The following is a 17,697-nucleotide window of genomic DNA, read 5'->3' as shown; positions in this document are numbered from 1 at the left end:
AACAACCTGCAGCCCCAGGAGACAGAGGGGCTTCACCTTTTTACACACTCCTGTTCAACTCCTCTGAATCAGTGACATCTTGAGCAAGTGCAAAAAGGGGAAACTTGACGAAATTTTTCTCCAAGACTTCGCAAGGTCCAGTCACATGAGCGGAACCCAATAATTTTAGATGGATCAGTGAAGAGGAGGAAGTGATACCGCAAGCTGAACGACAACATTTGCTGCTCTACTGTACCACACATGTGATTGAGGGATGTCACTATGTGGCTGCAAGGGTCTGATTATGAAACCATTTTGTGCAAAGGTCCGTGTCTAGACAACCCACCACTCACCACTCACCCGCCCACCCACAGACACACATCAACACCCACCCACACATGCAAACCCACCATTTTACAATTCTAATCAGATGTCAGCCTCTGTGTTAGGAGAAAAAAAGCTTCAGAACTGTAACTTCCTGGTCCATCTATCTCTCTCTCTTTCTCTCTCTCTCTCGGCCAAAACCAGACATCTCATCTTTCACCACTCCGCCGACTCTTCTACTCTTACATCTCACACTGCCTCTCCTCCAGAGCCTCTTCAGTGTGTTCTCACTCCATTTACCAGTGGTTGGCAAGCACCTGCTTTGAGTTTGACACCTGCCTGCCAACACCAACACGCCGTCAACGAAAGAGCCAACAGGTCACTGTAACAGTGAGCAGACCTGCAGTCCAGGATACAACAAACACACACAACACTCCTTCAGACAGTGAACATCCGTCCACACACCCACAGCCATATGCAGCACAGGGATTTGTGAATGAGCCACTGCTCTTACCTTGGCACTGGAATCCCTGTTTGCCAAAGCCCCTGTGGACAGAGCAGAGGACGGATGTGAAATTTAGGGAATTGGCAAGAAAAACAGACAGTGACGCACGCGCACACGTACAGATAGCCTCTCACACATCATGGACACATCAACACACACATCAACACACACACAGCTACAGCTGCAGCAGCAACAGTGGGGCCCAGTGTGTCCGTGTCTCCAGCTGCATTCCTCCACTTCCACGGATGAGTGTCGGCGCGATGCGGTAAACGCAGCCGAACAGCGGTTCTGCAGCGGCGGCCGACGACGCACCGCCAGGGCCCCGCGCGCGGTGCTGTCGCATTGTGAAAAAAGGGGCTCGAATGGCGCATCACGGGGTTTTTTTTTTTTGTTTTTTTTTGGGCAATGACAATGAATGAAACACTGCGGAGTCTGAGCTCTGTCAGTGTGAGAGGAGGCCGATCAGAACCACAGCAGCAAGTGAATCACCTGTGTCCTTTGGCCTCGCGCACACTCACCAGATGAAGTCCGTGCAGTGGCTGCAGAAGGTGGGCTGCTTGAAGAAGCGCGCGATGAACTTGTGGTTCTTCACCTCGTGCACATTCTTCTGGCGGAGGGCTCCCTGACGGGCGAAGCCGCGCGCGCTCTCCGGTACCTCTCCGTCGCTGTTGGGGTCAGCCATCTTAACGAGGAAGCGGCGGTCCGCGAGGAAAAGAGGGGTGAGGAGGCGAGAGAAGAGGGAGAGCGCGCGGAGGCAGCGGGGGAGAACGAGTGGCGGTGCAGGTGCCTCCTCCTCCTTCTTCTCCTCCTCCTCCTCCTCCTCTCCGCCTCGGTGTCCGCCGCGGTGTCGCTCGTGCTGCCGGTGTTTGGTCGGTATGTGTTCAGCTCGCGCCGAAGCTGCTGCTACTGCTGCTGCTTCTTCCGGCGGGTCCCCGTGCCGCGCGCCTGCTTCCCTGTTCTCACCAATGTGTTGATTACAACTCTGTGCTGGGCTCCCTCTCTCACTGAGTCTCTGCGCGAGTCGTTCATCCTTGTCCAAACACTGTTCTCCGTATCCGACATGTGTGCGCCATCTACATGTCTGACATGAACCAGCCCTCCTCTGTCACAGGGAGACCCGGCCTGAGACGCCCCCTCTAACACCAATCACTACTTTCTTTGTGAATATCAGTGGCCTGCCTATAATATTCAAACACCTACCGATAAACCTGGGGTGTGGCCACATACAGCCCAACAGGATCTCAGGCTGACCAGTAAAATACTATTAACTTAGAATTTATTTATTTATTTATACTTCTATTTAAGCAGGAAAATATGACTCTTTGAGATTAAAATCTCTTTTGTAAGTGTCCTGGCCAAGACAGCAGCAGCAGAAGTTATAGAAAATAGAAAAATGATTAATAAAAATTTGTTCAGCAATACATCCAAGCTAAAAATTAAAAAATAAATAATATAAAACACGTTGTGAGAACATACACATAACATACATTTTGCTCACTTTTGCTCATTTTGTATTATCATTTTGTTGTTGTTGTTATTATTAGTAGTAGTAGTTGTAGTTGTAGTTGTAGTAGTAGTAGTGGTAGTAGTAATAACAATAATAACCTTTATTTTACCAGAAAGATGACTTAGACTTTGACAAGACAGCAGCAGTAGAAGTTAAAGAAAACAGACATTTCATCCATACATCCACACTAACAATGTACATAAACCACATAAACCTCACCGCTAAAACCATACACAAAATGGCATACTAAAATCATAATTCTTTTTTCATTTTGTTGATTATTTTGTTCATTTTTGTTCATTTTGTTTTTTGTTCAACTCCAATTTTTTTTCTCTTTGTTTTAATACAAAAAAAGGGAAATTACAGTATAAAATATTTACATTTTCAAACTATCCTTTAACAAAAAATGCAAATAAGAAATAATCATAAGCATGGAAACAACATGGCCCACATACATCATGTTCCTTCTTCAACTTATTATTTACACGTGTGTTTCAACTGACAAATCACAGTGGATCTACAGACACAAAACATTTAGTAACATACATTTAAAACTTATTTAACTTTATGATCAATACATCTTGTCAAGACTCAGTGACAGTCTTGACTGTCAGTGTGTTCTGTGTAATTTCTGCGCTTTGTAAATTCATCCTATGGGCCAGATTGAACCCTGGAGGGCCCATATGTTTGATGCCCTCGTCCTAAACCATCCATATTTAGAAGATCATTAAATCATCACAGCTTATAACCCTAAAACTACAGGTAAAAGGTAAAAAAGAGACATGATGCTCCCTATCAGAAGTAAACATCCTATCCATACCATTAGATTAATGGTAAGAACTCACTAAAAACAAAACAAGAACATACCCATTTCTAAAATATATGATGTTTAATGATGTTTTAGTAATTTTTTTTTTCTCTTTTCTTTGAGTGTGTGAATGTGTGTGAGTGTGTGTGTGTGTGTGTGTGGTAGATATGAATAAGCTTTTATAACGTTTGTTTATTCTACTGTTTCTACTGTTTTTATATTGATTATACTGTAAATGCATTTTTCTGTTGTAAAGATCAGAGACAGGAGTTCATGTCTACTATGTTTCACTGCATTGTCCCTGATAAATAAATTAATAAATAAATAAATGAATGAAATTTGGATGTGAAATTTACCATTTATTCGTACGATAATTTACATTATTTAGATTCTAGATTCACTTTATCACTCTACTTTGTGGAAAACTTGGCTGTGTAGCATCCACAAAAACCAACAGTATTCCATATGCATTCTAAAAAAGCACCTGAAATATGAAGACCTTCTTAAAATTAGATATATTTATAACAATTGGATTCAATTTTAGATTTAGGGCTTTTTACTACTTCAAAAGACATAACCTTTTTATGGACAGATGCACCTGTTTATCATGACCTCAGTTCAAACAAAAATTTAACCATAAAATGATGAAAACCATCAAATGTCCTTTAACCCATAAAGAACCAGTGCTATTTTTGTGACAGTTCCCAAAAGAAATGTTCTCTTTATTTAACTTTTCTTGTGTGACTTATCACCATTTATTATAGTATTATCCTCTGCATGTTTCAGTGAAAATCAGGTATTTTACAGTAATTAATTTACTGATCATGTAGATGTTCATAAAAGCATAAATACAGAGAAAACTGAAGAAAAATGATATATCATATAATATATCATTAACTGAATGTAAAAACAAGTGTCTCCATTCACTGTCATTGATCCAGCTCCATGGGTTTTACTGGTGAATCAATGTTCTAGAAGATGATGGTGTTTCCACGGTAACTCTGAATGGTAACTCTGAATGTCCAAATGGGTCAAATCTGATGACCATGAAAAGATGACAAACTGTATTTTACACCAGTTATATAAATGGATTGATAGGATTAATGGATCAACAGGAATTAAACAGTTTAGATCAGGAGATAATTTGGGTTGGAGGTGGATGTTTGGGTCTTTATGGGTTAATTATGTTACAGATGGGGCTAAACCATCTCTATTGATACATTCAAACAAAATCATGTAACTGTGTTTTTTTCATTTCATCATTAACTTCCTGTGCATTTTCCAAAAATGAAACCACTCCATTGGACATGTTCAACCTACGTGTAAAAGTTCTGTTTATCTAGGTTTTATTCACTACACACGCTAAGTATTTGTACAAGCATCTATACTTTGACTTACTGAGACACGCAGCCGTCTGTGCTCATAACCAAAAGTCCCAGATTTACTGTGTGTTAGATAGTTTAATTAACTGAATCACTCACAGGAGATTCACAACACTAAAATTAACTGCCAGACCCTGCAGAGAATAAATGCTGCAGCTCTAATGTGTGGAACAGTGATTTACAACCTGAAGTTTATGTAAGAGCACTCATCATGACTAACAATATTCACAACTGAAGCTATTTCATGAGATCAAATATAAATGTTCATAAAATCTTTCTAGAGATGGAAGTAAAAATCCGTGCATCCATAGTTTTTTTCAGTTTATCAACACTGTATTGTTTCCTATCCAAGAAACCATGCATTAAACCTTAACCCTGTAAAGCCTGACCCATTAAATCCTTGACAGAAAATTCCACTTCTTTGAAACTGGAGCCTTTATCAGTCCTTCTGAACAACCCGACATTTTTATTTTTTTTTTTTCAAATATCAATTTCCATGTATGACTTTCTTTTTGTATCATATTTGATACATCGGGTCTCAATGCTCAAATATTATTATTTTTGAACAAACAAAAACATAATATAACACAAACATGTCTAACAAATTGGTAATTCCTTTTCAAAATTGGCAAAGTTCTCCCTTCTTCCTCATTAATAGACAGAAAAATTCAATAAGGAACTGCCACAAAAGTAGCCCTGGGTCTTTAACTGCAAACTGTGTGGGTGCCTCTGATGTCCACTCTGATGTCCACTCGATCATACTTTTCTTAAGTTAAAAAATCCTATAAATACTTTAAACATACACAAACTCCCATATGACTACTCTATGTTTCCCCTTGTCCTGTTCTCTTGATCTTCTTCTAGTTTTTATTTTGACAGATGTTCAGTAATTTCAACCCTGATGCAGTTTCCCAGTGTTGAGGTGGTCCCTGAAAGACAAAAATGAAATGGTTTTGTCACTTTACACTGGCCCCTCCAGTCCTACCAGACTGTGACCAGAACATAAAGCAAAGCAGAATCAACTCATTTCACATCACTGTCTAGTTGAAGGCTACATGTTAAACCTACAGGAGAAATTTGACAACCACAGGTAGAGCTGTTCTCAAAACAAAGAGAGTGGTCTCTGCTCCCAAGCAGGGGAGCCATGCTGCCAATCTGTAAAGCAAACACCCAAGAAAACCTTAAGCAGGGGTGTCAAACATCCAGCCCAGAGATATTAACAGTCAAGGGTGTCAAAATCATTGTAGGATAGAGGCCACATGAAGCTTAATATTATAAGGGCCTACTTATATTATACAGGGTGGGGAAGCAAAATTTACAATATTTTGAGGCAGGGGTTGAAAGACAGTGTATGACCAATTAGTTTATTGAAAGTCATGCGAATTTATTTGCCACAAGAAAATTGACATAATAGAAAATGTTTTTATTCTATGTGTCCTCCTTCTTTCTCAATAACTGCCTTCACACGCTTCCTGAAACTTGCACAAGTGTTCCTCAAATATTCGGGTGACAACTTCTCCCGTTCTTCTTTAATAGTATCTTCCAGACTTTCTCGTAATAGTTTTGCTCATAGTCATTCTCTTCTTTACATTATAAACAGTCTTTATGGACACTCCAACTATTTTTGAAATCTCCTTTGGTGATGAGTGCATTCAGCAAATCACACACTCTGACGTTTGCTTTCCTGATTACTCATATGGGCAAAAGTTTCTGAAAAGGTATGGATAATAGTGTTAGGTATGATTATGACATCAATATATGTTTGGTTTCAAAACAATTGACGTAGTGCCTGCTGAGAAAAAACAACTAAATGTTCAATGTAAATTTTGCTTCCCCACCCTGTAAGTGGGTCGGACCAGTAAAATACTATCATAATAACTTATACATAATGACAACTCAAAATGTTTTCTTGTTTTAGTGAAAAAAAGCATAAAAATGTTTACACTTATAAACTATCCTTTCACAAAAAATGTGAATAACCTGAACAAATATGAAAAACCTGAAATGTCTTAAGAAAAATACATGGAATTTTAACAATATTCTGCTTGTTATTAAATGTTTTGTGCCTTCTTAGCTCCACTGTGATCTGTAAGATGTACCGTACATGTGTAAATGACAAACTGAGGCACTGAGAGTAGTGACTCACTCTGCCGGTCTCCCATGGAGAAGGAAAGTAACGCACAGGGCCTTTGACAAAGGCATCAGAAAGTGACCAGATGGGATGAGAACCATTAAGAAACAACTTTTAGAGTCAAGGAAAGTGGTAGAAGCTAGAAGCACTGCTGTTTTCACCACTGGACACAGCTGTAAACGAAAAGAATGGAGTTGGAGGCTGAAATATCAGCGTTTCTTCTACATGGGTGACTTTGATTCTGAGGGTTATGAAGGTATAAAGTTATTATGGGATGTTATTATCTTTGCTAAGTTGCCATTTGTTGATCCCTATTTCAGACTAAACTGTGACAGTTCTGACCTTGTTTGGGCGATTCCAATCAGATGTTTAGTGCAGCTACTGACAACACAACAGTACAGTAAAGTACAGAAAACCGTACAGAAAACAGAGGGGATTTATGGATTTACTGTGACTGTTTTCTGTCTAAACACAGAGCTAAGCTAACAGAGCTATAATGTAAACTATCAGCTGATGCAGCATGTGATCATTATAAGACACAGTGTTATTTTGAATATCTGTCAAAATAAGTGGCTATGAGTTTTAGTTTGAAGAGGAAAACTTGATGATTCCATAATACAGATGTGTGTAAATATCTATTCAGTGGGTGATACAGTCTGGATACATTGCATTGATTCTTTGGTGGTTTTGTTTGTCATAAATGTGTTCTGGTACAAGACTTCCCCTGCTGTTATGGAGTATTAAAGCTAGATGGAACCACTTCACAGTTTTTTTCAATTGCTTACACACAAAATCTTTATGTAGCACACAATTTCTAAAACCTTTCACTCAAACTTCACAACTCCACATCAAATCAGCAAAACCGTAAGCTAATTCTCAGCCTTGACACAGTTTTCAATTTAGCTTTTAACTTTTTGCATATCAATACACACAATTCTCTACCTAACACACAAAAATCCACCAGGAAGTAACTTGATTTCCAATTTCAAACACAACCAATCAAAATGCCACACTTATTCATCAGTGCCTCAGACTCTGCCCTCACATGTGCAAGCAATAATTGCTTTACTGAACACCAACCAAACACTGCCTGACACTAATAATGGTGTTCTGCACCACCATGCAACACTTGGCCTCTGTAACACTGGACATATCCTGACATTTCTGGATACTCTTCAGGGAATTCTTGCTCCAAATGAAGACAATCCAGACCAGGCAAGATATATGGTTATATGGGATAATGTAAGCTTCCATCGCTCTCAGTTGGTCCAAAATTGGTTTGTTAACCATCCAGTTTTTTCTGTTGTAAACTTGCCTCCATGTTCACCTTTCCTAAACCCAATTGAGGAATTCTTTTTAACATAGCGCTGGAAAGTGTATGGTCACCGTCCCAATGCCCGCCTGCCACTTCTCCAGGCAATGGAGGAAGCATGTGGTGACACTGACGCTGCCTCTATCCAAGGTTGGATACGCCACACAAGAAGGGTCTGTCCTCCATGTTTGGCAAGAGAAAATATAGCATGTGATGTAGATGAAGTACTGTGGCCAGATCCAGCCTGGAGGAGAGATGGACCCAAATACACACCCAACTAGCTCTCCCTCATCAACACACACACACACACACACACACACTCTTTTTCATATAAATGTCTTTTTTTTGGTTGCTGTACCACCATATGTGGTGGTTGGTGTACTTTGCTTTGTTTTTTCTTATGTGTTGTACAAAACTGAATTCACAGCAGCAACTGATTTATTCAGAAAATTCAATATTTTTGGTTCCAATATTGCTTGGGTTGAGTTCTATTTGCATGTTACTGTATTTTCACTCTTATATGGCTATATAAAAAAAATCCATGAAAACAAAAGAGCTATAGATTTAGAGCAACAGAGTGTAAATGATATACATAAGTATATAATATTATGGAAAATGTGTTTATGATGTGAGACAGATGCTTGCTTTTGAGATATGTTTAGAATATTTTGAATACTGTGTTTCATTTTGCAAGAGATAGGGCACTTTTTGAATTTCATTTGAGCAATAATTGAATTTGCGTGTAGAGCTTTGAGAAAAACAGATAGAGCTTTGAAATTGTGTGTAAGCAATTGAAAAAAAACTGTAATGTGTTTATAGCACATTATTGTGGCAGTGATATTACAATAGCATTATTTTTTTTAAAAAAATGAATAAATAAATAAAAATAACAAAAACGTACATACATCACACATTACTTGACTGTAAGTTACGCAACAGTGAACATCTGGCTCACATCCAGATGGATGTTGTTCAGCTGGACAATAAAACCCTCTCATACAGTACATTCCCATCCATGTTCACAGTCCCAGTGGACAGCAGGAAGTGTACAATCTTATCATTGATGCAGTTTCTTTTACAGCATTGGAAAGACACTGGGAGTGTGGCAGAGCTGGGAGACATAATAAATCCTTTTATAATTCATATTTTCAAAATCTGCATCATTTCATTTTAATTTGCTTCTCCCCTTGTAATGCACAGGTACAACAAGAAATATATGAAAATGGATCATTACCGAGACCAGAAAGAACCAAAGAAAAGAAAAAAATTGCATTTAATCTGCACTGATACAGGGCTCCTCAAAATATAAATGATCAATGACCACAACTTAACAACTAACACTTTCAGTTATAGGAAAAAAAAAGTAAGAATGTAAGTACTTAGTAGTAAGAACTCATCATAGTAATTAAAATTAAGAATCAAATTACTTTTCAGCATGAGATAAAGTCATTTTTCATTCCTTATACATTTGACATTTGGATTTTTTTTTTTTTTTTTTGTCTGTTTGACTGTAGCTTCTACCTTTACTAGAGTCTGAAAATATGAAGGGTGGTTGTTTTTTAGTGTTATTCCCAGCCCTAAAACACCTACAGCTCAGAATGGGTAATATAATCATGTGTCTTTAATATGATCAGTGTTTCTTATAAGAAAACAAGAGAATGTCCAAATAACTCTCTTCTCTGGGGGAATACATTTTGTCACTAGTTTGTACTTTTTGTCATTAGTGAAACAGGAACAAACTTGATTTTTGTAACAAAGTCAAACCTGATGACTTCCACTAGTATAAACTTTCCCAATTTGTAGGTTGTGTCCCAGTCACACACTTCAGTCCTATGGATGGCTGTTATGAAGGCCACGCCTACTGGCATGAACCTGCAAAGAACAGAGGAAAACAAGAAAAGCACTCAGAGAGCGCAGACCTCTGCCAAGACAGATCCCCCCCCCCCCCCCCCCCCCCCCCCCCAATCACCACCAAAACTTAATCATTTGTTTCTCGTGCCAGTATGAACATTTCCTGAAAATTTCCTGAAAATCCATCCACAACTTTTTGAGTTATCTTGCTAACAAACAAACACACAAAGCAAAGTGATCACAATACCTCCTGTATGATGTGTAACAACAGGTGAAGAGAATAACCAAGAGATCAGAAAAATACAAAACATTTGACAGCAGGAGAGTAATACAATATAAACATTGGTATTATTGTTTTATTCACATAAAGAATCTTTATGTTAATTTAACGTTTGAATAAAAATACTATTTCACAGTGCAAGACCATTTCTTTATTTTTATTATTGTGGATCCTTTTTGTTTTTTTTGTTTTTTTTAATGTCCTCCACAGATGGTGCTGGTCACCTACCTCCAAAAAAGACACAGGTTGAGCCCTGAATTTATTGTATTCAGTTGGATTCATTGTAAATTCTTAAACTAAGGGACAGCACCAGATATAGTTTTTCTAGCCATGCACCAACTAAGTAGGTCAACTTTACATATAAAAAAAAAATGCTTAAAAATATATGTTCTTTCCGGTCATTTCTCTTTGGCTTTGTTGCACTCCAGAGGCAAAGGGATGGGAGCAGAAAATCCATGATTTTTTTTTCTTAGATATATTTTTGAATTCATTTGCCTATGTGTACCATGTCACCCTGTGAAAACCTCTATATCCATCTCTGCAGAGCATAAACCTACGAAGCTGCATGCTTAAACATGCTCTCCACAAAGTTTAGATTTAGAGCCCTGGAAATATTCAATAGTCAGAGACTGACATGAAGCATAGCTCTGCAGTGGTCATACACACTGTTTAGTCATTGCATTAGACATTTTGCAACCTTGGGTGTTCCTTCTTTACCAAAGTTGAGGCCACACCTTGCATCAGTTCGATTTGAGTTGCTCTTCTAAAACCAAATTGAAAAAAACCTGATGCATATCATTTTTTGATACATACACTGAAACATATCTGATGTTTTGCAATATGACTTCAGTGTGAATGGTCGTGTCATCTGACTTTTACGTCATTGAAATGCAACAGTTCACCATTCTGTGCTGGAGGGGGTTTGACCTGATGAGATCCATATTTACTTCCATAAATTGCACATGCGGGTCACTTCAGGGCCGTAGGCTGTTCACACATGAGTCTGATGACATCGCATTTAAATTATAATGTGACCAACCATGGATTCTAGCAAAAACTATGCATGAAGACCTGCAATGTGAACGCAGCATTAGTGTTGTTTCTAAAAAGCCTGACCAGGGACACAGTTTGTTAATTAAGTACTACCGCTGAAAGTCCATCCCTGTCACATAAAATGCACATAAATAAATAAACTGTTTAACAGGTAAAGCCCTCTGGTAGATTGTGATGTAGAGAACAGCGATCATTGAGTCTGACATGATGTGGTGTCATTTTGTAAAATGAAACAGCTTCACTTGACTTGATTTATTGTTTATTTATTTATCTCTTCTTTCACCCTGGAAATGACACACAAACATCCTATTACTGTGAAACAGGGTGTTTGTGGGTCATGTTTCTAAATTAAAAAGAAGTTGTACTGTTTAACGCATCATAACTAAAGACCTCTCCATTATTTTCAAGGTAGGTTTCAAGGTTTGGTCTGATCAAAAACTGTGTGTCTGTATCATACATGTGAAATGATCATGTCTAAAGCCTGTATTTGTGGAAAAACAGTAACTACTACCTCATTTATGAACGTACAGTGTTGCAGGTTTCATGCGAGTTTGAAAAGGTCACAGGATAGTGGTATTGATGATAGTGGTACAAGTCATATGAAAAAACCCCACAACAAAACAGTAAAACAAATAATATAGAGCTTATAATATTGTAAGAAAATGTGATATTTGGCATACTGTTTAAATATATAAAACATTTACAAATATATCTGTAAGGTTAAATGATTACAATTAAGTTTAATGCTTGAACTGCCTTGAACTGTACAGAAGAAAACACTCCAAACAATAAAATCCATCTCGTATCAGGGTTAACACTGGCACCATTTAATAAGTCATTCTTCAAAATAACAGTTTTTCTCAGTCGCTAAAACACTAAACCCCATTCTCTGAACCAAATTCTCAGTGGCCTAAATGCGGTTTTCGAATCAGTCACTCTTTTGGCACAACCTTAAGCTGATTCTCAGACTTTGACACAATTTTCACACCTGGAGCACACTTTTTGCACAACTCTACACACATTTCTCACTGTGATGCACATGATCTGCAAAATGGTGAGAACATTGGAGGCAAACATTAAACACAAATACACCACAGTGGTCGACAAGTAGACACAACCACTCAAAACTGAACACACTTATTTCAAATGATGTGATCAAACCAATTATGATATATAAGCCAGTGCACCATGTGGACGGAACAACCTGAGAGGCAGAGGGTTTTAGATTAGCAATTCGACAAAGTTAGTAAGACTAGAAGAATAGAAGAAGAATTGCTAATATAAGAAAATGACAAAATGAATATAATCAATCTACTACGAGGCAGAGGATTGTGTCTATGTTGTGGTTTAGGACAATGTTCAGATACAGGAGTGGTTCAATATCAGCCAGTTTCATAAATGTTTGCCTTCCTCCATACAACCCTTTACTGAACCCAACAGGAGAATGTTTCTGTGCACGGCAGTGGAAGGTCTATGACTGAACCCACATACCAGAGAAAATCTGTTAGAACCAGTGGAGATGGTCTGTGTCTGTGGTGACCTAAGTGTGGAGTGTTGTCAAGGCTGGATCCAACACACCAGAGGGTTTTTACCCTCATCAACTGGAAAGGTCCAATATAACCTGTGATATGGATGAAGTTCTCAGACATGATACTGAGGCTGAATGAATCTGTCATCAGTTTGATTTGAAGATAGGCCCACATAAGATTTTGGAGTGGTTTATAGTAACGTGCTTTTCTTTTACATTTTTTTTTAGTCTTTTCAGAAATGCCAAATATATTGACAATATGTAAAAAAGACATTATGTTGTGCATGTGCTGGATGCAGTGTTTTTTCCATTTTGTTGTGTAGTGTGTGATGACTGCTCTGTAGGGTCTATATCAGTGGTTCCCAACATTTTTTGACTCATGACCCCATTTTACAGTTTTTCCCAATTAAAACACAAAAGCTAATTCTCTAAACCAGGGGTCTCAAACTCCGGTCCTCGAGGGCCACTATCCTGCATGTTTTAGATGTATCCCTCTTCCAACACACCTGATTCAAATGATAAGCCTACCATCAAGCTCTGCAGAAGCCTGATAACGACCGTCAGGTGTGCTGGAAGAGGGAAACAACTAAAACATGCAGGATACCGGCCCTTGAGGATCTGAGTTTGAGACCCCTGCTCTAAACCAAATGACCAGTCCTATAAACACATTTAATAAAAGTAGCCCCCATTTGCCAAAACCATAAACACATTTCACATGAAGACACAATTCACAAAACACATCCTCCTTTTTTCATAAATCTAAACACATTTTGTCTTTCTAAAACACAAGTTGCAAAAAAACTCTGCTCAAATTCTCAAATTAAAGCTCATGTGATGCAAAATACTTGCCACAGTCAGCAAAATTTGAACACAATGAACACATCTGGCTTCATTCATTAAACACAACGACTCAAAATTGAAGACACTTGTTGCAAATGATGTGATTACGCCTAGAAAAGCCAGTTCAGAGTGCACAGTTTACTGAAGGTTCAAACAAACACAATGGACAGAGGCAGAGTCAGAGGAGTGCAACGACATGATGCCACATAATACATGTGTGTGTGGGATAAATACTGTAAGTAAACAAGAAAAGCACTCAGAGAGTGCAGACCTCTGCCAAGGCAGATCAGTGGGGCCCCCCTGTGGACCCCCCACCCCCCACCCCTGATCACCACCAAAATTTAATAATTTCTTCCTTGTGCCAGTATCAACTTTTCCTGAAAATTTCATGAAAATCCATCCATAACTTTTTGAGTTATCTTGCTAACAAACAAACAAACACGGATGCACACAAAGCAAAGCGATCACAATTTTTACCTCCATCAGGACGTAAAAATATCACACCCTGAACATTGTTTTCAATGAGTATTGCTGTGTGTACTGGATCCTCTGTAGTGTTTGCATAGAGTTGTGATCCAGTACAGTAGTGTACATACTGTATTTTCTGTAGATTTACATACTGTTCATATGAAACACACATCTATGAAGGCCCAGTACTTTACAGTGATATATTCTGAGAACAGATGCTGTAAGGTTTCTAAAAATATGCTTTGGCAGTTGTGGAAAAAAAGAACATTCTCACACAATGAACACTGTGTTTACAGTTGTTTTTTTGGAGTGTGTGATGGTGTGTATAGTGTTTAAATTTTTGCAGGTTTTGAGCAGCTGTTTTGGAGTGAAAGTTTGAATTTTGAAGCGAGAAGGTAGTTTTGTTTATGTAGCTTTAGAAAAGTGTGTTGTGTTTAGAGTTTTGGAAAAATGGAGGAAAATTTTGTGAAATGTGTTTGAGCAGTCGACAAAAACTGTAACATCACAAATTTCTGGCAACCCCATACATTCAAAACAGAGACATTTCTCTGCTAAAATTAATTTGTTTTTGATCATGTAATAGTTTGCTATACTATTTTGAAAATAAATGTTAATTTCAGATGAGATTTAGGCTATATAATGTATATTATTATGGACGGAGGCAGAAAAGCCAGGTGAAGATTACTGCACAAAGTGAGAATTTTATTTTCCTTGGTCAGGATATGTACAGTCAGTCCAGCTTGGATTTACAAGGCTGACAGTTAATACTGAACAAACAAGAACTCAAACTATGAATTATGAAAGAGCTGCAGCATCTGAAACTGACCACAATGAACATTTGAAAGATAAACAGAACCACAGTGCTTCAGTTTCAGCTTCACAGTTTGTCATGTCTTTTATGGATTGGGATTGTCTCTCTCAACTCACCATATATTTTTATTAGTAATTTTTTTATTTTATTTTTATTTTTATCAGTTACTAGAAATTTCAGGTGACCCCATTTGAATTCCAGGCGTCGTGACCCCAAGGTTGACAAACACTGGTCTACATATTTCCTGGTTGTGTGTGTGATCTGAAAGCAGTGTTTGCTTTTGAGTGCAGGTAAAATAGTTTTGAGGCAATTGTTTGCTTTTACAAGTAGAGTGAAAGATTTGTGAATGTAGTTTGAACTCTGGGTTTTGTGTTTAGTTTTGAGTAAGAGGTGCAGCTTTGGAAAAATGTGTCTTAGTAAAGTCAAAAATCTTGCCAGTCAGGACAGTATCTCCACACATTTACAGAAATAACCAACAAATCAAATAAAGATGCAAACAGAAAGTAAACTAAATGTGTGATGCTCTTGATTTCTGGTTTAAACTCCACCTGACAGTTTGACATTTCAGCTCAAATCCTGTAATGAGAAAATTAAAAAGTTTATGGGCAGCTAAAAACATGTATCTGGCCTTGTGCGCTGAGTCACGATGACTAATGTCAGCTTTAGAAAACAGTTAAATCATCCAAAGAGGAATGAGTGGGCTTGAAATGTCGCTCTGTGAAGTTAGAACCTCATCGTACAGTTCCAGATTCAGATTTTATTTCAGTTATTCCATATATTCCTCATGTAATTTGTTTTTGATCATCATGTATCCTTATTTTCTTTTTCCTTTCGTATGTTTTTGTATCACTACACCTCCAACGCATGATCTACCTTTATTTCCTATATGATTTCATACATGGTTTAGAATTTCGAAGGGAAGGGAAGGGAAGTTATAATGTCCTGGTGTATCTTATTTTTATTATCTGTATTATCTTTATAAACTTTTAACCCAAAAGACCCCAAACTATTTTTTGGCCACTTCCAAATTCATTTTTCCCATCATATGAAACCATTCCTCTGTGATTTATTGTCATTTATTGTAATAGCAATTCTCTGTACTTGGCATTTTTCAGTAAATATCAGGTATTTCCCTGGATTTAATTTACTGATCATGTCGATGGTCACAAAAGGTCAGAGTAAACTGAAAGATTATCATATCATGCAGAGAACACTGAAGAAAGAGTGACTTTTTCTGCAAAAAATATCAGTAAGTGAATACAAAACAAGCATCTACCACCACTGTCATTGATCCAACTCCATGGGTTTTACTGGTGAATCAATGTTGTAGAAGATGACGGTGTTTCCTTGTTCATTACGGAGCCTCTGAATGTCCAAATGGGTCATATCTGATGACCATGAAAAGATGATAAACTGTATTTTACCAGATTTTTAGCTCACTGACCGATAGACCATGAGCTATTTTGAAGGCATTGTGTCCAGCTTTGTCTTCATTAGCAATTTTTTCAAACATCTTCTCAGACAAAACTACAGGTCAGATTCATTTCAAATTTTATATATGCCTTCCTTGGGGCAATGTTTACAAAGGTAGTTCACAGTTTTTAGAAATCTAGTTGGGTTTTTTTGTTTGTTTGTTTTATTGAAAATGCATGTTTACTTATAATGGTGCATATTTTGATAGCTTATCCATTCTCCACAATAGTTGGAAATATCAATGTAGTTACTATTGAACACTGAGAGATAGGAGGTCATATTTGGACTTCGCTTGGGTCCATGAACTTTGACCTTGAGTGACCTTGAAGGATCAAAGTTAAGGTCACCAAGGTCTACATTTCAACAATTTTCTTTTCTGAAACTACTGGTCAGAATTATTTCAATTTTTTTATGTAGCTTCCCTTGTACAATGTCTATAAAATTGTTCACAGTTTTCAGAAATTTGGATTTTTGAATTTTCTATGAATTGTTGAAATATTAAATTTTTTTCCCTTACTTATAATGGGCCATAGTTTGATGGCTTACAGTATGGAAATGTTGACAGACAATAATAATAATAATAATAATAATAATAATAATAATAATAATAATAATAATAATAATAATAATGACGGATTGGATTTATATAGTGCTTTTCTAGACACCCAAAGCACTTTACATTATTAACCCATTATTCATTCGCTCTCACATTCACACTCTGGTGGTGATAAACGACATCTGTAGCCACAGCTGCCCTGGGACAGGCTGACAGAAGTGTGGCTGCCAATTTGCGCCTACGGCCCCTCCGACCACCGCCAAACATTCATACACCAGTGTGGGTGACACTGGAGGCAGGGAGGGTGAAGTGTCTTGCCCAACGACACAATGGACAGACTAGGACAGAGCGGGATTCAAACCCGAGATATCAATATAATAATTATTGAGCACTGATAGGAAGTCATATATAGACTTTTACCCTTTCATGCACAAATCAATAATCAAGATTTTTTTCCTGAGTGTTTTTATTCCTCTTTAGGCATGAAAAAAGCAATGCAATAGAAAATGTTCTTATGAAAAACAAACAAACAAACAAATAAATAAATAATATATAAAAAACAAAAAATAAAGCAAAGAAAAAGACATACTACTACTACTAATAATAATAAAAATGATATTATGAACCTATTTTACATGAAGTTGCAAAACTGTCCATTCAGCTGGACACCTTGCATTTAATTTTTGAAACGAAGAAACGTGTATTTACAAATAAACTGTGTAAAAAACTGAGGGGGGGGGGGGGGGGGGGGGGGGGGGGGGGGGGGCTTGTAGTTCTGGGGATGAGAGTATGCTCAGAGGAGATCTACACAATGTTACCAATTCATGTCAGAAAAGATATGAAGCCTCTTAAAACTTTAATAAAGATATGTGCAAAAACAAACAAACAA

General features: G+C 37.7%; 1 protein-coding gene across 2 annotated transcripts in view; it reads right to left on the bottom strand.

Moving 5' to 3' along the window:
• LOC115416970 (protein kinase C beta type-like) overlaps positions 1 to 1,885 on the bottom strand; it is a 60,931-nt gene extending 59,046 nt beyond the window's left edge. The window contains exons 1-2 of one of the 2 annotated variants that reach the window (XM_030130882.1): positions 1,327 to 1,885; positions 818 to 849 (exon numbers count right to left, since the gene is read on the bottom strand). In XM_030130882.1, the coding sequence (XP_029986742.1) occupies positions 818 to 849; positions 1,327 to 1,490 (196 nt within the window). In that variant the 5' untranslated portion in view covers positions 1,491 to 1,885. The remainder of the gene's footprint in view (positions 1 to 817; positions 850 to 1,326) is intronic. The other variant, XM_030130874.1, reaches the window with a different exon arrangement.
• Positions 1,886 to 17,697: the final 15,812 nt, after the last annotated feature.

The sequence above is a fragment of the Sphaeramia orbicularis genome, chromosome 1 (genome assembly GCF_902148855.1).
Source record: "Sphaeramia orbicularis chromosome 1, fSphaOr1.1, whole genome shotgun sequence".
Classification (NCBI taxonomy): Eukaryota; Metazoa; Chordata; class Actinopteri; order Kurtiformes; family Apogonidae; genus Sphaeramia; species Sphaeramia orbicularis.
The sequence above is the reverse complement of the archived record's forward strand: the minus strand, read 5'-3'. Positions and strand labels throughout refer to the sequence as shown.